This window comes from Ixodes scapularis, unplaced genomic scaffold, assembly GCF_016920785.2.
Source record: "Ixodes scapularis isolate PalLabHiFi unplaced genomic scaffold, ASM1692078v2 PGA_scaffold2__306_contigs__length_199485367, whole genome shotgun sequence".
NCBI lineage: Eukaryota > Metazoa > Arthropoda > Arachnida > Ixodida > Ixodidae > Ixodes > Ixodes scapularis.
This window is the reverse complement of record NW_024609857.1, coordinates 50,757,611-50,779,691: the sequence shown is the minus strand read 5'-3', so window position 1 is coordinate 50,779,691 and position 22,081 is coordinate 50,757,611. Positions and strand designations below refer to the sequence as shown.

Here is a 22,081-nt window from a genome sequence, read left to right as displayed (position 1 = left end):
ATATACAAACCATTGAAGATATACAAACCATTGAGTTGCGAATTTTTAAAAATATGTTTATAGAATGGGAGTTGGGGCCTTTTAAACAAGTACAAAGCAGGTGACCAACTTAGAAAGCTGTGCGGGAGTCTGGATAGGGTGGCGCTCATTCCATCACAACTTGTACCCGAGGAACTAACTTTTGTCAGGGAAAAGTCTACCGGTGACAAAGGTGACCTGCTGGACTACTTTGACTGCACTTATGTAACTTGCCTCTTTCGTTATGCTTGTTCACTTTCTGCGGTGATAGCCAGACCGAATTCTTCCCTTTGCCTGACTGTGCGTCGACGATGACCGGAATTTGCCCCGGAACGGTGGAATATGCACTACGCCACTCTTCAAGATAAATACTGGATGAAAAACACCTCAGAAGGACGGATTACCAGCTTCCAGAAACTTGTCGGCCACACCCATCCAAGCGTCTAGAGACTGACTGAATGCCGAAAGAAAAATCAGGCGCTCGTTGCTATGGCATTGACACAAGCCCGGAGAGGTGAGCCCCCAGAGAAGCAGGTGCGAAGAACCACTCTGCACCTGGAGAATCGTCTGATAAATATTTTCGAGGGGTTCCAGGTACACCCAGATCTACAGACTGCTGGAGCTAGTAAGGCCCTGCATTCGCTTCTAACCAATCGATGAATAAATTTGTTTTACTCTAACCAACAAATCATGCGCCTGTCAGATTTAATTTTTGTTGCATTTTAGTGTCGCATGCCTTCACTAAGTTGTCCGCACTCGAGTTAAAACCAACAGTAAATTTTTTTCGATGAGCTTTTGTCCGGGTCTGTGAAAAAATGGGTGAGCTTTTGTCCGGTGAGGTGAAAAATGAGTGGCGGTCCGGAGTCAGTCTTGCCCCAGGGCTCGGTCCTGCTGTTACGCCGACATCTACGCCTGCGACGCTAGCCTTTCTTTATTGCATTCGTTACAAGCTTGCCCCATTAAACGTTTAGTTTCTTCAGTTATTTGCCGCCTCATCATTTGTCATTCGTGACAGTATCGTGCTCCTTATAGTTGAACTGCATAAAATAGCTCTACGATTCTTTTTTTTTTTTTTGTTTTATGTTGTTGTGTGCTAATCAACCATTCTAGTAAACCAGATTGGCGCAGCTGTATAATGTCACTGGTGTCGATGCAAATTACGCAATGCGGAAGTATCTTCAAAAGTAATTGAATTACATTTCTAAGTATTTCTATCCTTCTCAAGATACTTTACAGTGAAAGTAACTTGAGTAGTATTTTAAATACTTTATGAAGCAGGTATCTAGTAACTTAACTCGAATACTTTTATCGAGTATTTTGTCCAACACTGGAATGAAGCCACTGATCCGCCGCATTATCAGTTCCTCTCCACTTCTTCGACAATGTTTAGGACACTGTCTGCAGCACGTAAGATGCTGCATTTTGGCGCAGTACTTCGCTTCATGGGATGTCAAAAAGCAGCCCACGTTACTAGCAGATTGAACCAAAGAAACAATGTCAAAAGGGCAAAGTCGAGGGGTTTCTTTAATTTTCTCTGCCTGCTCTATTACCGACGAAACCAACCAAGTGTGGGGAATTTTTTTTAGTAAATATACTGTTACGGATGACAGGAGCAGAAGCAGCGAAAATCCCGTTTCAAACAGAAAGCTGAACCAGCGAAATTGTGCCAAAAAAAAGAAAAAAAAGAACGAGTATTGATACAGCCGAAAAGCGGGTGGCAATTTGGCGACGTAACAGCAAGCGAGAGCGAGACTTACTCGACAAGGTCCCGCGCATTGTAAATCGCCATCTCGAAAAAAATATATGTGTGCGCGTGTGTGTCTGTGTGCCTGTGCGTGTATGTGCTTGTGCGTGTGCTTGTGCTTGTGCGGGTGTGTATTCGTGCTTGTATCTGTTTGAGCATTCGACTGCAATATGACCAATGGCGAAACTGAGTATAGAACGATGGAGCGTTCGCAGCTGCGTCTCCTTTTAGCGACGGCGGGGGGGGGGGGGGGGGGGGGGGGTGAAAAGGATCCGTAGCTGTCCTTAAATCTCAATGGCATCACTAAATCAGTCCCGCCTTCGGTAACTGCAGGGTGAAGCCCTTCACAGTACAGCATCAAGTATCAAGCCGTCTCGTCTCCCTCTCCGCACGTTGTATCTGTATCCTGGACTCCTGCTATGACGGGAAAGCAGACCGCGCAGCGCCAGCCACGCACCGCATCAGCCTAAACGAACGGATCCTGTTTTCGGGCGGCTTCCTGATCCCGTTTAGCCCCACTCCCGGATGAGACCTCTAAAAGTCGTCTAGGGATCGGGAGTCGTGCTAGATTGCGGCAAGGGAGGAAAGTGGGGGAAGGGGTGCACATTGTGGCGACCTTTTGCGCCCTAATGGGAGTGGACCGTAGCCGGGAGAGAAGCCTTCCCCATGGCAGAGACCAGCGGGGTTTCGGTTTGCCGGGAAGTGTGACCGACTCCCGGGATCGACCGGCCTCCGTCGAGGGAACAGGTGATGGTCGTCCTGGCAACGGGGATGCTGCGTCAACGCGCCCGGTGGGAAGTCAGGCGGGCTTCCTTGGAGACGAACGCCACGGCCTGCTGGCTGTCTTTCTTGAAAGTCGAGAGACAAAAAAAAAAGGGGGGGGGGAGATAGAGAGGAAGAAAGCGGAAAAGAGGGAGAAAGAAAGAGAAAGAGAGAAAAGTAGAGACACATTTAATTTCGACAAACTGGGAATACCTTTTGGTTCGCCAAAATTAAATGTTTTTCTCCCTCCCTCTCCCCCTCTTTTTCTCTCCGCTTCTAATGAATGCCTTTGAAATGAGTAGCCCATTAAAGAACAAACTAGAAATGCCTTTTAAAGGAGCAGCCGGCGCTGTTATAGCGGCAGCAAATATTTTTTTTCTCAGTTATCAGAGAAAAGAAGAATGTCTTTAAGCCCCACCGACCATAATGCACCAACTGTTCAGAACTTTCGTGTCAACGTTTTATGCGCCTTTTTTTTAAATTTTATTTTGGCGTTACTATTTCAACGTCATCTAATCAGGGAGCGTGACTCACTTCATTCTCCAGTTCGAGCCGATGCAACGGAAGCATCGTACCGCCTTGTGTTCGGTAACCACTACCGCGTGATGCTCTTCAAAGAGCCCTGGCTGGCAGTCGTACTGCACTGATTAAATGTATGCTCTACTGCAGAGACACCAGACACCAATTAGGGCTGCCTTACTTCCCGCTGTCACAGCCCAAATCCTATGGAACGTGTAATAGCGTTCAGCGACTCCAGCCTCGTTCACCTATAAGTGCAATCCACTCAGAATGCTGCGCAGTTGATCGAGAGGCTCCCGGCTTCCCCAGTACGCCTGGCTTTGCTTTCTAATCCAGTGACTGCACTGGCGACTGCGCCCGCCTCCTCGAATGTTCAGTGGAGCGTGAAGTGGATCGGGCCGCTTGTAAAACACGCGGGAGTACCGGTCGTTCTTCCTTGATGTACAAAATTATGTTTGACGTGCGGAACTTGATCTGCGTTCTCTGCCGACTCCCATTTCCGTCCGTATAGTCAATATAAGGCTCACTTCGTCGTGCATCTGCGTGCGCGAATTCCGATTTGGAAACGAGTTTTGGAAATCTTTACGATCGGGATGGGACTATACTTAGCTACACCCAGTTCTGCTATAAATCGGAGCGAAGGGAAAGGTTAGAGTCACACAGACGCGTGGAGACGCACTTAAAGCGCAATGTTGCGGCGCGCTTACTTCGTTTGATTGAATTTGCCGCCAATTACACCCACCAGGAGAAATGAAGAACGCCGTTACCTTTCACACATTCTTTTCACCTTTCACACACGGCGCAGCTTGGTAGTCCCATCGGATCCTAGCATCGGCATCGCTCCGACTTACCGTGAAACAGTATAATTCACTCATCAATGCAAATGGAACTCGTCGCAATTCCTTTGTTTTTCACATCCAGAAGTCCTTACATATTGAACCGTGATACACTCGCAACACGAAAGCTTATCGCTCCAAAGACCGAAAGGGAGGTCATCAGCGCATTTCTTCATCTTAAATGTGCAAATGAAGCCAAATTGGCAGCGTACGCGGCTGTTGGCGAAAGAACGGAGTTCGAACCGTTCTTTGGTAGCCGGGTACGTTGCCAAACTCCTCCACGCACGCGGCAATATGTAAATGTTATTCTAGCTTGTCTATTAACGCTAGAGTCCTGCGCGGATAACAGTGTGATCATCCGCAACCGATCCGTATCCGCAATGTTCTTAAATAATGGTATTCTCATCCGTATCCGCAGACTTTGTATCCGCATCCAAACAGCATCCGCAAAACTCAGAACCGCATCCCACTCTGAATCAGCGCATTCATTTTCTATCATAAAATCAAGCATGAATAAAAATTAAAAAATATCATCTGGATGGTCTTCTATAATCTGTCTGCTTACCATTTTGCAAAGAACTCTTCGTATAAGAATACGGTGGAAGACATTTCATCGTATTCTGTTTTATCGTATTTATAAAAAAGAGATCGTCTTTCCAGAGAAACTTCGCGTCTCTCGAAAGATGATCACTGTTATGAGATTGTCTTGGGAGTCCATGACACTGACACTATGTCGATCCAGTAGATGCGCTCAAAAGGAAGGAAATTCATATTTATTTTCTTTTTGTTTTGTAAAACTCACTTCAAGGAGGAGTACATTTGATAAACAAGAAAATTGACAAAAGGCCGGCTAATAACATTGTGTCATTTTATTTAGTCCAAACAATAAAAAAATGGGAGACGAAAGGCGCTCACTTGCCGCAGCAAAATACTCGTGTATATGTGGTAAGCAGCGAGTACACCACTGGGACAATATCACAATATTAAATAATGCCAACACCTCCAGTTTTAAACACAAACCCTCACCGCCATGCTCGGAACCATATACTTACAAACGGGAGGGCGCCAGAAGAGTGCACGGCACGAGAGCGCCGGCAGCAGAGCGCACGACAGGAGAGTTCCGCGACACGAGAGCGCGTATCATTAGAGCGCGCGTCACGAAAACGCAGAACAACAGCTGCTGTCAATGAGGTCTGTTCCAGTGGCAGAATGTCCAAGTATCGGATTTCCTTCTGTAGTAACTGGGTTGCTATACATTGAATTAAATGTTACGCGACAGCCAGCACTGCGCAATATGCGAGTACACCTTCATGTTTCGTCGTTAATCATAGAAACGAACGGATTGATTTCTCGCACGTTCAAAATTTGACGTTTTCCCGACGTTTGCCAGAATTAGACATGATAAGGATATAACACTTGCGCGCAAGATAGGAGCTTGTAGCCTTACTCTCAGTAAATAACTGAAATGTTTAAATCCTAGAAAAAGAGCTCATCGCTAAACCAATTTTTTGTTTCACCGATATTGATATGTAAAATTAATTTTTGTTTCTAGGGGGCCAAAAATGTAAAGTAGAATTGTTTAGAATGCAAAACTAGTGACCAATTTTATAGTGACGCTATGAGCGGCAGCGATGACAGTTGCACGGTAATGTATTGAGTTTATTTATTTATTTATTTAAATACCTTACATAGGCTCAAGCGGCATTCTGTAAGGATAGATAACCAGAACCAAATTAATTCGAATAAATGATGTTACTGCAGACCGCTGCATTTAACTCGCTTGTGCCACTTCGCCCAGCTTAATTTGTTGTACGAGGCTGCTTTCATCTCAATTCAGTGCACACTTAATTCAGTGAAATGAATATTTGATCTTAAAATGGGTCGTCACTTAAACAATAAAGCAATAACTACCTTGACCGATTATTTATGTTACTGCGCTCTACGGTAGTTCGCACTGCATAGTTGTGTCAATGTCCTCGTGTATTTCGCCGTTAAATTAATAGGACGAACATTTTGAATTCTAGCGTGTTCCAATGATGTGTGGGTGTGCCTTTCTCTGCTTCTGTCAAAGGTAGGGTGAGCGCTCTCCTTGTCGTTCTTCCATTGAGCTTTTCTTCTGCGCTTTGAACACGGGTTTTGTCATTTTCTTGGCTTTCGTTACACCCAATATCGATCATTCTCAAGGCGTGCAGAAGCACTCTCGTAACGCGCACTCTAATTACACGCGCTCTCACGTCGTGGCGTTCTCCTGTCGTGCGCTCTGGTGTCGCGGCGCTTTGCTGTCGTGCGCTCTGGTGTTGCGGCGCTCTGCTGTCGTGCGCTCTGGTGTTGCGGCGCTTTGCTGTCGTGCGCTCTGCCGTGGGCGCTCTAGTGCCGTGCGCTCTCGTGTTATACAGCCCTTAAAAACAACTCAGTGCCAACTGTCGAGAAAAAGAAAACACACACACAAACACACGCCACATTTCATTTGTCGAGGTTGCTGTGTAGAAGAAACATATTGTCGTCAACTCGGAGGAATTTAAGCTGGTTCGCCTCTTTTGAATGAATACCCGCTAATGAGAAGTCTTTCTTCGTTGTGCACTTGATGCTGGGATGTCATGCACAAACTGCGCTGCAAGAATGAGGTCCAGAAACTCGTGCTGGGGCAAGTTCCCCACTCCAAAGGATCGAAATCAGTCTTCTTCAAAAAGCCTCTCGCAGGCTTCTCCAACTTTCTTGTGGCTTCTACGTTTTCGGGTTTTTCTTGCCCAAAAAACGTTTTCTGCTCTTTGGTTGCCAAACAAGAACACGCTTCCAAGGACGACTTATTGTTCTGCCTTTTTACTTTTTCTTCAGGACAGCATTTATGGCGAGATAGAACGTTCTAAGCCAATGTTTGATGAGAATAAAATCGTTATTGACTTAAGGAGCAATTTTCTGCCCGATTGGCCCCTTTTTATCTAAGAGAGCAGCTTGCCTCTGTAATACATTCGATGATGCACTTCATATAATCACTCAGTTATTCACTTCATGCACACTCTACGGTCGCACGTTTACGGTCCGCCATGGGAAAAATGGATCCGGACCCGCAAATATCTGATCCGCATTCGCAGCCCCAGGTATTCTCATCCAATCTGCAATTCGCCAAATTTGATTAATTTTTAGGCGAATCCGCTAGTTTACTGCGGATATCCGCGGATACGCAGGGCTCTAAAGAACTCATTAGTTTCACCTCTGCCCTGATTCGCAACAAATACAGGCCGCATAAGGAATAACATTGAACAAAGGAGGCAATGTATAGATGCCACCTCCAACTACCGCCCGATATATATAACTGCTAACTCTTGGAATTGTCATTACTCTTTTCAAAGCCATTAACCACGTGCATCTTATTTTACGACTCTAGAAACTACGGAGCAATGTCGTTCGTGCAACAGTGATATTATTAACTGAAGAATACATGCTAGGATCAGAATGTCTTGGTTAGCCTTTTGCCTTAATAAACATATTATAGAACTTCATTATAGTCTACCACAGGGAAGCATGTTCGGTTTCATTCTTGCAATGCGTTTGGGAGATATGCAGTTAAAAAGTTATAATCGATTTTATGCAACTTTGAATGATAAAATAGGGTATGTTTCTTTTTTTATTTTTTTTGTGTTTTCCAGCACACCATTTGGGTCCATGTATTCGCAGGCTTCGGTGACCCCCATTTCTTTTCCAAAAATCTTGTGTGTGTGTGTGTGTGTTTGTGTGTGTGTGTGTTTGTGTGTGTGTGTGTGTGTGTGTGTGTGTGTGTGTGTGTGTGTGTGTGTTTTGTTTTTAATTAGACAACGGTAAGGTTTGAAACTTTGGCATGTCCCAACTGCAAGTGCCGCATTTGGCCGGAGGCTGAGCGCTTGGCGATGTGTAGTTTGTTTTGGGGTGTGTAAAGTGCGGTTATATCTTCTCTGATAAATAGATGACGTGTTTTTTATTGACTCTGAAGTTACACTAACTGCGCACGCAGACGAGGGGACTTTATTTTGTATGAATAGCCACACTTACAAAGAGGTATGCGACGTAAATATTTTTCTGACATCTCTAAAGCATAGACCACTTAAAATTATTTAAACATTACACTGCAAACAAAAAAAAAAGTATACGATTTAAGTCAACGAATAAGTCAATATCTTTATCTGTAAGCTTAAGTCTAGATACGAACAGAACTGTATTCTTTCACTACATTAAAATTTTGGGCGTGTAGTTTTCACAGGGTTTTTGGACAAATTCGTAATACAGATCAAGTGCTGTCAAAATAAAATAAAATAGATGGGGTACTGAATATGCACCGAAACATCTTATCAAAAAGTATTAAATTACTTATATATATTTCTTTGTTTCTCCTAAATATAACCTACTGTCTCGTTAAATGCGGAACAACTGAAGAAAACTGGCTTAAACTGTTAACCGCACAAAAAGAGTAGGGCGAATTATATCAAATGTAACGTGGGCTAGACCCATAGTAAGACGTATTTATTGACTTTAATATATATTTAATATCTCTTCCCTCCACTCTGACTTGGTTGTTTCTTCAGAACCGCCTGCTATAACAAAAAACATACCTTTATCGCGCTCAGTGACGAACCTCAACGGTTCGTCACTGAGCTCGCCAGAATTGGACTTCGTGATCCAGACGACGAGGACATCATCTATCCAAGTGGTTCGGCCCGTCGCCGCCAAATAATACAACACCTGCTACTGAACTTCCTCGACGAATCCGGTGTCGCAAACCGCCTGTGAAATAACTCGACATTAACTCTTAGCGCGTTCACGTCTTCATTTTATTTTTCTCTATTTTACTTCCCCCTCTCTTTATCCCCCTTTCTTTCCTTTCTCTCTACTTCTTTTCATGGGGAACCAGTTCAGCATTCCCGCTAGAACAACCTCCCCTGCTTCTCTCACGCCACCTCTCTCTCTCTCTCTCCTTATCAGGTATGCATGTGTTTTCGTGCAACATATGTTATCAAAATAAATTGACTATTCCGAAGTCTAAAACATTCTACGGAGCCACCCTAGGCCTCCTCTCCTCTGCACACCCACATTCCTGAACAGACGACATCGCTGTGAAAGGATCACCAAAAACGTTGCTAATTTCACACTTTATATTTGTTCCTTTTAAGTAATCTCGTCAGATGCTGGTTAGATGTTTGTTTTTCTTTTGTATCCGTTTTCGAGCAATTTTATTTGCGTTTCTACTGTGGCGTCTCTTACCACCAAGGGATGGCCGGCGGCGCTTTGTCAAGCTGCTCCGTTCAGTTTTTTCTCCTCTCCCTCTCACTTGCCGGGAGTATATATAATGATCATTATTAGTAGTATTGGGCATTCCTGCGAACAATTTAGTCAGTGAAAAAGGCTATCAGTCATTTATGTTATTGGTCTCGTCGTGTCAGTAAGAAACTTTGTCCAGTACAATACTGCACATCAATCGAAGCAGGATGCCTCAGCGGTTAAACCGATTAAAGCAAACCCGTGTTACGAAATACACTCAGGCACGTTTGAGAGGGAATGCAACAGGGCTGTACCGTATAAAGTTATGGAAAGTTGGGATATTTGGTACAATGAGGTAATGGGAAGGGGGGGGGGGGGGGGGGTTACACGTTCCTTACGTTCCTTTCCTTTCAACACAGAATGTGTATCAGGGTCAGTTTGCATGCTAAAGGCGTCACGAAATGTTTAACGAAAGCATGATAGCATGATCACATTCTAAAGCTGGGGTCACACTGCTTGTACATCATAGAAAAGACAGCCTGCGCACAGATTCGAACGCACATCACCACGAGATCCCTGCTTCGAAGGCCGCATGGCATCGAATTCATGAAAGAAAGACTACACGCGGCATGAGTTCGGCAAATGATGAAGCTGATAATATGTTTAGACGTACAAAGCACTCTGCACTGTGACGCTGAGCATGGGGAAATGCCATGCTCAAAACCACCGCGCAGATTGTTTTTTTTTTTTTTATCCATAAGTTTAGCGTCGGCACTGACCGACCTGTCTCCATAAATTGCAGCGACTGGTTGCCTCCTTGCTTCGCGGGAAAGTAGGCGATCCAGTTGTCTTTTACGAAAGTCTGTTTTTCGGCGGACCATCGACCACTCGATCAATAATCCGAGGCCTTATCCCCTGCGCTCGCTGAGCTAGTTTAATAGGCATGATTATAGTTGGTATAGATGTATACCCATATGTCACCACAGGAACATCGTCGCCCCAGCGGTGGGGAGAGCACAAGACCCTCTTGATGTTCTGTGTTTCCCGACTATAGGAATTAACGAGGCGTCGTTATCTCCTCCCTCAGTTGCAGCCGCGAGTACGTGGACCTGTACACGGAGGTGGAGGACCCCAGCAGCGACCTGATCAGCACGCCATTCGGCGGGCGCTACTGCGGACGCGTCTTTCCGCGCCGACGCATCTCCATGCATAAGACGCTCGTCATCGGCTTCTACACCGACTACGAGAACGACACCGCCGACGTCTTCCACGGGACCTACCAGTTTGTGGACGCCTGTAAGTGCGCCGAATTTTTTCTTTTTTTTGATAGTATTACGGCGGTAGTTTTTAATGTGCCTTTTGGGCGAAATCAGCGGGATGTGGGAAAACGCACGTGATCGCAATGAGAGAAGCTACCATCTTCTCCCATCGCCTTCGTATAGTTCGAGGAACCATGGCGTCTATAATGTTCTGGTTTACTATATGACACCTGTCGGGTAAGCGTGGACTAGTCTCTTACCTTTAAAAAGAAAAGAAAAGAACAGAAATGTGGGTCGCGCTGTGTCGTGCGGCGAATTGGCCAGGGCACGCGCCCGTGAGATCTTCCAGTAGTCCATGAGTCAAGGGGTGTCTAGCGGTGGTAGTGATGATGATAGTATACCATTCGCATCATCTAGAAGCTGGTAGATAACGTGTGTGGCGCGTCAGCTAGGCGCGCTCATTCCCACGTTGACGGGGTGGTCGTAATGTTTTGCTAATCAGTGTGTATTGGTAACTAAAATGTCGCACACTTTTATGTTACAAAATAAGTTTCGAAACTAACTAGGTGTTTACTCCGATCACTTTCCACGTTCGGATGTATCCGGATGCTGACTGCGCCGAATTGCCTTGGAACGCAATGGAATCGATTTTTTTTTTTTATATGTTCAACAAATGAGAAGTACGATCACTATTGTTCTCCAATCTTCTCACAATTTCGATATGAAAAAGCGTTATTTTTATTTATGTTTCCACTGATATTATGGTTTCATTGAACAAGAGGGGGCCAATTGTCGCTTTTATTACATTTCATTAAAAAACATTGTGTTTGTTGTGAGAAACTTTAAAGAAAGAATATTTTTACCGCTACTCGAATGAACCTAAAACGAGTGTTATTCCCTATAACGTTTGGTGCAGCATACACTTAAAGGCTCTTTTACGCGAGCTTATAAGGATTGCGCCGCGCGACTTTCATCAAAGTTTTCAACAGTGCACTCTAAGAAATGCTTGCGCGTCTACTTACCCGCAGAACGCTCAAGGCGCCAATCTCTGCGATTTACGACATCAGCTCAGCGAATGATGAGACGGAACATCTGTTTAGACCTCAAAATTAAGTCTGCGCTGCTGCATTACGCATTGCAAGCATGACGCCTTGCATTGCATAATGCCACAGCGAAGACTTCATTTTTCGGTTTCAAGGGATGTTCCGCCTCATCATTCGCTGAGCTGATTTCGTAAATCGCAAAGGTTGGCGCTTTGAGCGTTTTGCGAGTAACTACACTCTAAAAAATGTCTGTAAGTCTACTTTCGCGCACAACACTCGGAGAGCCAATCACCGCAACTTACGGAGGCAGCCCAGCGAATCGCAATGCCGAAACATATGTTTAGTCCAAAAAACGCAGTCTGAGTTGTGACATTAAGCAATGCGAAACGTCGCGCTTGCATTGCTTAATGTCACAACTCAGACTGCGTTTTTTGGTCTAAACATATATGTTTCGGCATCGTCATTCGCTGGGCTGCCTCCGTAAGTTACGGTGATTGGCTCTCCGAGTGGTGTGGGTGAAAGTAGACGCACAGACTTTTTTTAAAGGGTAGACGCCCAGCCATTTCTTAGAGTGTGCATGGAGCGGCATTTATCTTAACGTGTTTTTGTCGTTTGTGCGCATTTCATATTTATATTTTGCCTAGCAGTATTATCAATCTGAAAAGCCCTACACTCCCTTCCGTTTGCTTTCATTATTGTCCATGTCGTATTTTGATACGGTTTGGATTCTTTTACTTCTTATTTATTTGTTCCCTTCAAAAAGAGATAACACTGCGTTTCTTCCACGAACTCCGCGTGGCAATAGCACAGCGCATGCGTTCCCGGTCTCAGAGCGGCCGGGCGACTTGTGACACTGACACAGGGCCTTTGGATCCTTACGCAACACCAATAAAAAGGATCCAGTGGGTCCTATTAACTGCACTGGAGTACATTGCTCCCATGTCGTTCCCTGGGGCGACATTCGCTCCAATTACAGGGGCTTTCACTTTGTTTGCGTCACCTACCATTCGCTTTGTCGGCAATGGGATGAAAGGAAGAAAAAAAAAACTGAGGTATCTTCCGTTTTATTCCGGTTCCGAATAAAAAGCAAAAAAATACAGGAAAACACTAGCCCGTGTTCTTTCGCTTCCTTTTTGCGAGCGTGTGTTTCTTTACTTTTTTTTAGGACTGAAATCCGGGAGCTTTAAGAGCAGGAAAGCGGTCCGCTGCTGAATAATAGAATGCCGTCCTTTACCGTCGCGCAAGACATCAGCTCACGTCTTGAAAGTGAAAGTGGATTTAATTAATCTCCCCGTTAAAAGCCTAGAATTCTAGGCTGCAGTTACGTTTTGACAAACTTCTTTGTGAGATGAACTCCTCTGGGAATATAAAGTATGGCGTGGCATACATCTATTTATAATGCGCATATTGCGAAGCGTACTATATATATTTTAGTCTGTGTACTACTCAAAAAGGACCACGGCCGGGCATTATCATAAATAAATAAGGTTGGTTTAGTACGAAACACATAGACTCACCGTGACATTGAAATGCGCTTTTTTAAATGTTGCTACGATTGTCGGGCGTACCATGTATGCTTCGAGATGAAAACAGAACTAGGTAAAACTAGCCAAAACGAGCACCTACCTCCGTGAGAAAATGTGCTATCGTACATCAGAGTACAAAACCGGACTGTCTTTCGCGCATATTGGCAGCCATCCATTTTAAAGTAATAAGATGGCGCCATCGGAGTCGGCAGGGCTGACCATAAAAAACGGGTGACTATACTGTGTTCGTCAGCCAATTTTATGGAATAAACTCTGGGGCACATTTACCCGACTACCATGAAACACACCTCGACGCAGGAAACACGAGGGAGTTGCTGTTTCTTTCTTTTTGCGCGACATGAGAGGAGAGCGAAAGAGAGAGAGAGGGCGGGGAGAGAGAGAGTGTGTGTGTGGGGAGAACAAAGGCTATAGCTATATAGTCACTGAAATCTAAAAAAACGCAGGGCTTGGCGACTGCGAGGCCTCTTATTATCGATTGCGGCAGCACCCAAAAAGAACGCCAAAGAGACAAGAAGCGTGAACGTGATAAACAAAGCCTCGCGTTTCTTAAAGCTGTCATTGACTATAGTTGCTCTGTCGGGAAGAGATTTCATGCTAACGTTTGCTTTCATATGCCTCGCCGAAAGACGTGCTCTGAAGGTGTAGGAAAAGACAAAAACAAGATCCTAATTCAAGAAGGAAAAAGCAGAAAGAAGAAGAGAACGCCAAAAGGCAGTGTAAGAAAAGCAGGAGAACATGGGGGGATTCAAATCAAAATGTCGATCATAGCCGACAAACTGCCTCTGGCGTGCCGCCAACCCAGGCTGTCTCTATATATGAGGAGCGGTCCTTCCTTCTTGCCCGACGTCCCAGACATCTGTCTCATATCCGGAGTGATCGGCGTTGCGGGGCCCGCAGGTTGTACCGCGAGACCGGCGTCGTCGCCCGAGGTCCGACTTCCATCGATCGGTCACACACACACATCTTGGTAGCCTTATATATTTCCTACATGCCGCGGCAAACCCTCCCGATCGTCCTCGGAGACAACGGCCCCTAGTGCCGGATGTACTTACTGGGGGGTCAGGGGGTGAGGCGAGAAAAGCGAGCGCGGTAAATCATAGTCAACAGAACGTGGAAATCGATGGCAGTAACCGAGTCTGTGGAACAGAAAAGTGACACTAGACCGCGACTGGTCTAGGACCTTGGTGTGCGTGCGTGCGTGCGTACGTGAGTGAGTGAGTGAGTGAGTGAGTGAGTGAGTGAGTGAGTGAGTGAGTGTGTGTGTGTGTGTGGGGGGAGGGGGGGGTTCCTGCAACGAAGATGGCGCAACTGCGCAGATGCTCCGTTAGCCTTGCCTGCAGAGTTCGCCATCTCATTACTGGTTGCGGAGAGCGTGGTGGGAGGGAGGAAACGATCTACGAAAACTTACTATTAACTCAACCTTCAGCGCTGCACATTAGCAAAGTCTAAACTTTCGGCAATTCTTTTCTTTCTTCTTTTTTTTTGTCCTAAAGACGTGGCGTTTTTTCCGCCAGGCACCCTCGTACAATATCCTTTAGTACGGTGCACAGGCGGGGGCGCCAGGCAACATTTGACTGTTTTCTGCTATCGCTCTTGCGCGGTCTAGGTCACGTATTGTTCGAGCGTGCCTCTTTCGGCTTTGTTGCCCGTTTGTCTTTTCCTGCGTTCGCGCTCGGGTGTTTCGCGTTGTGTTAGCAAAAGACGGGAGGATAGTAATTGTCCATCTGTCAGGGAGCAATAAGGAGAGCAAAAAGGGGTGTGCGGTGCAGGGGGGAAGCGCAGATGATAAGGTTTCTGCGGTGCTTGCTAGAAAGGAACACGGGATTGGGTGGCTCGATTCTTCTGATGCCTCAGTGCAGATTGCTTTGGAGAGGAAACAACGTGACAAGCTGAAAATGGTTCCGAATAGAGCAGGGAAAGGAATTGACTTACCTACCGATTATTCAATTAATAAAGTATTCGTTGATTAATTCCTTAACCGATGTATCGGTCATGACTCACAAGTAAACCATGTTCGCCGCTGCCAAACTTAATGTAAACAAAATTAATCTCTAGCGAGAGTGTCCCTTCTTTTTTTTCACACCTAGATATGCGTTAAAATACGCAAAACCACTTGTCTGCTGTGTGGAAGGAGGTGTAACACAACAAATCTTGTGAACCAAAAAAAAAAAACTTACTGCGTCAGGCAAATGTCAATACATCAGTTCGGTCACGCGGCTTCCCGAAGGACACGCAAGCATGGCTGCTGGTAGAAAATTGTGCCTTCAACCACTGATATATTTATTACGGTCGTGAGAATGGAAGCATAAATAATTCTGACTTTATGTCAGTTTTTGTCTGTCAAAAATTTCAAGATACACTTGCGTATAAGCTATACCATAGTTCTTGCTTCATTTCATCTCATCAGCGCTGTGCTCTGTTTTCCTTGTTTCTACTACCTGTAGCCTACGGTAAGGGCAATGAAAAATTTGTAGAGCTTTTGCACTGACTTTTTTAGGTCCACGCTTTAAGATGCGTACCTTATATTTGAATCAGGACGATAATTCTAATAAATAATATCTATCTCACACTTCGTAGTTATTCGGGTAATACACGCAACTCGATACCAACAAAAATGTATATATATTTTCTTTCTGTCCTCTCCTCCACCTCTGCCGTCAGCTCAAGGCATCTGAATATATGCAAAACAAATACAGTAAATCAAATGAATTATTTAAGAAGTGTTCTGCCTGTAACGTATCCAAGCAATTGTGTTCCCCTAACGTATATCGTTATATTCATAATTTCAGGGTACTTTAAAAATTCTATAGCGCTCTATATGGGCCTAAAGCAACTGGATCCTGTGAAATTAGTGCCAAGCTCTCCGTATGGTCGCCATTTTGATACAAGGAAAGAGCAGTTTCTTTATGACCTCTTCATTCTTGGAGGCCGATTCCAAATTCCCGGTGGCAGGTTGCTTTATAAAGGCCTTTCTTGAATACCGACATTTTGTTACTCAAACACCGGAGAAACATGCACACATTTTTTGCACCGCCACCACATGCGGCGTCGTTACTTGGCGGCATGTAAAAATAAATGCCCTCTTGACATAGCCAACAAGAAGAATGAATATAATTGTAAAAGGTTCTGTGAAGATAAGCATTATTGATAAGTTGAATGCATACACTGTGCTGATGACGCTTACGTTGGCGAGGAATGCCTTCAGTGCGATGACGCTTCGTAGCGATCTTGGCGCGACTAGTTCAGGGGCTCTAATCGGTACACTTGGCGAAGAAGTCGGTGAGGAATTCGACGGCCGTGATTGGGCGGCGTCAAGGTCAAGCGCGGCACCGGCCCATCACGTCCGTTGAATTCCTCGCCGACGTTTTCACCAAGTGTCTGGATTCGAGCCCCAGAATTACCGTGTTTCGATGCTCTGAATGCTTAAAAGGAACGAAATGGCGATTGCTATGGCAACAGAGACCGATCAGCCAATCGCCTTGCCAGTTTTTTGTTATCTGTATGTTAGTATCAGAGTGTCGAACCGGAACTGAACCGAACCGAAAACCGGAACAGAACCGTTATTTTTAGCCGAACCGGAACTGAACCGAACCGAAATCCTCGCCGCCATCTTGGAACTGAACCGGAACCGAACCGGAAAAAAAATATAACGGTAACCGGTTCAAAACGGTTCAAGGTAATTTCTTTTCTTTCTGTTTTGTTAGTATCACAAAATGAACATATGGGAATAAACAATTGGTGGCTGTATCTCTATTGATCAAATCGTCATATACAGAATTGCAGCGTATGGTAAACTGTGGGTTTTCGTGGCGCTTTTGTATTGGCACTATGATTAACCATGTGTCACGTTGTCACGTGACGTCATGGTGTCATTACATGTTGTCAAGTAATGTTACGTGACCTCGTGACGTCACGTGACTCAGTACATCAACTCGATTTAATTTGAGGAAGTCACTAGATGTATTAGCCTTGTTGACAGCGTGACGTAACATGACATCACGATTTTGCGCCGAGTCACGTGACAGCGTGACGTAAAGGATTTTCATAGCACCTAGTCGACTGCACGGGTTCTTGACATTCAGCATCGTCAAACATTCGGGTAACGGCTCATGTCCATTAAATATGATAATAGCCCAGCTTAAAAAATATCTGAAACTCAGCCAAGCTTTTGCATTCCGAAACCTAGCCGCCTAGGGCATGACTATGATGAACACTGACGGTATATGATTAGCGTCAGATCACGCGGCCGCTTGTTCAAATTGCGAGTTGAGAAGCGGATCGACAGTGTCTCTTTCCTTTATTTAATCTGCATCTGCTATTGCGCGGAGGCGAAAACTAATGCATATTTTAGCAAGCTATGAATGTCAGGGGTTACTTCTTAGCAGTATTTGTTGAAAGTACAAACAAATGTTGCAGGACCAATTGTACATCATTGAGGCACCCAAATATTTTTTCGTTGCTGCTGAACTGCATCCGAAAGATGTCCCGAGAATAGAAGTATTGAAATGACTAAATGCGACTTAATAATATGACGTTCCATAGAACTACATGTGGGTACGGAAGGAATACCTAAAAAAAAAAGATATTTTAGTGACCTCAGAGGGACAGCCGAACAATGGCAGTCGCTGTAAGTCTCACACGAGCGTCGTTCTCAAGTTATTGCCGAAGTTTCGACCCCCTCTGTATCCCGCCGTCTCCCAAGAGACCAACAAGAGGTTCGTGAAGAATTTGTCTTCGAGAGTGCTTTCTGAGACCGAGACGCGTGTTCTGGCAAAGGGAAAGAAGTTCAACCTAACCACAACAACGCCGCCTATTGCTTCGATGGCAGCTGCTGTCGAATATGGCCTGCGTGAGTTAGACCCCTGCATCCGTGAAGAAGCTCGCCTCAAGGCCATCGGCGTGCTGTCCAAGGCGCACCAACGGGAGCAGTTAAATTACACGCCGGAAGAGAAAGCAGCCATTCAGAACTTGAGAGAAGACAAGAGCATCGTCGTCCTCCCTGCCGACAAAGGGAACGCAACCGTGCTACTCGACCGCGCGGACTACGATGAGAAGGCGCTTCAGCTTCTCAACACCGACGCATACATGATTCTGCCAAAGGACCCGACTGCCAAGATTCAGGCAAGTCTAAACAAAATGCTCTCTACGATTTTTGATGGGTATCCCGAGTCCCGAGGCCTTTACTTGGGTCTCATTTGCCGGAACGGTTCAGCGCCGGCCTTTTATGGCCTGCCGAGGGTGCACAAGCCAGATGTCCCCCTCCGACCCATAGTGGATTTCACCACGTCTCCGTTACGTGCGTTGTCCAACCATCTCCACCGACTGCTGTCGCCTTTAACCGGGAAGACCGACACGTACGTCCAAAATTCTGGACACTTCATCGAGCTCACATCGGGCCTCAAACTGCGGGACGACGAGAGCCTTGTCTCCTTCGACGTCGTGTCGCTTTTCACAAGTGTGCCTGTGCCTCTCGCAGTGTCTGTGACGCGGGAGGCCCTCTCGTCTGACACGAAACTCTCCGAAAGAACGTGCCTTGAGGTGGACGAGATTTGCCGTCTACTGGAATTCTGCCTGTCCAGCACTTATTTTTCTTTTGCTGGCCGCTTCTACAGACAAACCAGTGGTACGGCTATGGGTGCTGCGGTCTCCGTGACTGTGGCAAACCTCGTAATGAAGGCGATCGAGAGAAAAGCCCTGGACACTTTCTCCCCAGCACCCGTGTGTTTCCTGCGGTACGTTGATGGCTGCTTTTGTGTTGTAAAGACCAGTGAGATCGACCGTCTCCACACACATCTCAACTCCATCGAGCCAGCGATTCAATTCACGATTGAGCACGAATCAGATGGCTGTCTCCCTTTCCTAGACGTCTGTGCAGTGAGAAAGTCCGGCCACCTGGACTTCCGTGTGTATAGGAAGCCGACACACACAGGCCGATACCTGGACTTTTCCTCAAGCCACCCTAGGACACATAAGTCTTCCGTGGCTTCGGCACTCGTCAGACGGGCGATCACGGTCTGCACATCAGAGGAGACCCTTCGAAAAGAGATCGAAACGATCAAACAAGACCTGCGGAAGAATGGCTACCCAGCTGGATTTGTAAAAAGCACGATCAAAAAAATTCGACGCACCCCTTCAACCCAAGACGCCCCCCCTCCCTCCACCCGCGTGTGTGTACCCTACATCAAGGGCACAAGCGAGGTTCTCGCCCGAGTACTGCGACAGTACGGCATAGCGGTATCACACAAGCCAGTCTCGACCATCGGCGGCCTTCTCCCCCTGCCAAAGGATCGCCCCCCGAGGGAGAGGGCACAGGGACTGGTTTATAAAATTCCCTGCGGTGACTGCCCCGCGTCGTACGTTGGGGAAACGAAAAACTATCCAGAGCGCCTGCGGCGCCACCGCTACGACATCGCGAAGAAAAATGTGGAGGGAAGCGCGCTGGCCGAACACGTCGAGAAGACGAACCACTCCATCGACCTTGACAACAGCTCCATCCTCGGAACGGAGAAAAACTGGCGGAGGCGCCTCCTGTTGGAGTCGTGGCACATTCAATGCACACGTGGCAACATAAACCGGTCGACGGGGACCCTTCCCAGCAGCTACGTTTCGGGGTTAAGAGGGATAATCCGGAAAACACCCGGGGGTGTTCGGGTTCGTGGGCGGGCCGTTCCGCGGGACAAAAACAGTCACCCGTGATCAAGGGACCGAGTTGGTTCCGAAACGTCGGGATTTTTGCTTTTTAATAAAGCTTGGTTAGAGTTTCTAAGTTGAAGGTTTATTAATCATTCCTAACCAGACGGATGTCCGTCGAAAATGTTTACATTTAAGTCTTAAAGAAGCTATAAAAAGATTTCTATGCATCACTAAATACTACTCAGGATCACTCCCTAACGTTAATACCTGATTGAATTTGGCTTTGCTCTTTTTTCTAGGCAATGGCAGTCGCCAAAAAGTTATAGAAATATGAGTATCGTTCATTCCATCAACTCGGAGCCAGAAGCGGCCACGTGGCCTGGTGCCTGTCTTATGCCCCCAACGTTAATCATACCCCCGCGCTCGGGTTGAAATGGAAGAAAACGCGTACTGGAAGGGGGGGGGGGGGGGGGGGGGGGAGGAGCTCCAGGCATTGTTAGAGTTCGGCTATTCTCATTACCGCAGTGGTTGGACACGAGCCACTACCCAAGTGTCCACCAAGGCATTGCTTGTTACGAGCCGATGTACAGTGCTCACGCAGTTCTCCTGTCCAATCCATGAGCCGCGCTCGACTGTCGTCAGGCGGGTGGGTTTGATCCCACAATTACGACATCAATCTTTGCGAAGGCAAGACTAAAAGAAATAGTCTCATTTTTGGCCTCGCCATTTCACCGCGACAAAGAAGCTTCTGAATCAGTGGCGGCCTGCGCAAGTATACTTGGGTCAGAGTAGGACCAGAACGCCTCGGAAGAGTCATGAACATTACAACCCGATATCGTTTTATGACCCCTTTAAACTTCACGGGGTGCAAAATAAAAGCAGTGAAGGGTTGCTGTTAAGAAGTGAAAACTAAAATTGTCGAATTAGCACAGACGAACGGAGGAGACAATTTCTCAGGAATACTATCACCCTTTCCACTTCGGTGAAGAAGGAAGACCAGCGAAGCTTTACTATGTTGGGAATGAAGTAACGGCCGGCCGCAAGTCGGCAAGCCAGATTGGAAAGGCTGTAGAGGTTGCCGCCGTCTATGCGCGACGGCGGCAACCAGACAACCAGCAAGTCGGTTGTCTGGTTGCCGTCGTCACTTATAGATGGCGGTAGCTGTCCAGAGTTTAGTGTCGTCATTTGTTTGCTGACAGACACGATACTGGGGTAACTAGCCCTTAATAGCTCCGCTGTAAAAAGAAGTGTTTGTGTGTGTGTGTGTGTATGTGTGTTTGTGTGTGTGTGTGTATGTGCTGGATGTGTGGGGAAGGGGGGGGGTTAATTTTAAAAACCTACTGTGTTGTAAAGGTTCCTCTTCCCTGCATCTTTGGCGCAGACCAAAAAGCGTGACCCCGGAAACTACTTTGTGTGCAAAAGGCTCTTGCCAAATAGCACTTTTTTGTCGTTCCAGACGCTCGCGCCGTTCCTCACGACGATGCACTAAGAATAGTAATATGTGCTTTTAAAATACTTGACTTTCACTAAGCTTGAACCTCCTGCAGCATTCATTTTGCACCATTGAATTCGAATTTGTTTGCAAGAAGAAATCACAACGACCACCAACCTATAGTGTGATGATGTCACGTGCATACCATGTTAAACAGTTAAGGTTTCTGGTGAAATGTGATGCTTGCAACACTATCAATAGATGTCCTAATTGTAAAGTTGTGCGATTTTTTTGCGGTCCCGCGATGATATATGGCAGCCTAGAGAAATGTTAGCGCGCATGACTATTCAAGCATGTAGGTTAAAGTGAGGGCCAAAACAAGTGCAGGTAAAACCGAATATAACATTAGCCTCCCGAGGCAGTATTTCGCGAAGTTTCTAGCTTATGGAAGCTGATAAATTGTGATTTATACTAAGATTTTAAGAATCCTTGTCTGTCCTTCGCCCTATCTATGTAAAATTATATATTTCATTGCGTGCATTTGTACGCATATCTTTTTGCAGTAAGGCGTTCTTTAAGGGATTGTTTGGAAAAATAACATTAATTATCTCTCTATTTTTGAACATTTCATATATTTGACTTCCAATCTATTATGTGAGCACAGAGCCCTCTATGGCATACCCTGCAACCCGATGTCTCAAACTTCCAATCAGCAAACAGAAAAACACTTTTACGCAGACCCACAGCTCGCGTAGTTTCGAGTATCGTCCTTTCTCGTCGGTCTCAAGCGGTTATGGGAACTTTATAAAGTAAAATTTATTGATCATTATAAAAATATATTTAATTACTAACTGAATATTGGACAACACAAATAAAAAGTGCCCGACCACACTAAAGCAATGCCCCCCCCCCCCCCCCCCCCCCAAACTATCTGAAAAATGTTCTGCCAATCTTTTCCGGCGTTTTTATCCTCGACAGCCACGTTGTACGTGATATGGGACATCCTTACACACATTCCTGATTTTGAAGCTAATTTAAATAACTGTGTTCCTCACACAT

At 45.8% G+C, this 22,081-nt stretch overlaps 1 protein-coding gene across 1 annotated transcript in view; it reads left to right on the top strand.

The window, feature by feature from the left end:
* The window catches only part of LOC8052874 (cubilin), a 217,969-nt gene that overhangs the window by 154,468 nt on the left and 41,420 nt on the right, over positions 1 to 22,081 (top strand). Inside the window, exon 3 of the mRNA XM_042291858.1 lies at positions 10,196 to 10,404. Coding sequence (XP_042147792.1) covers positions 10,196 to 10,404 — 209 coding nt within the window. The remainder of the gene's footprint in view (positions 1 to 10,195; positions 10,405 to 22,081) is intronic.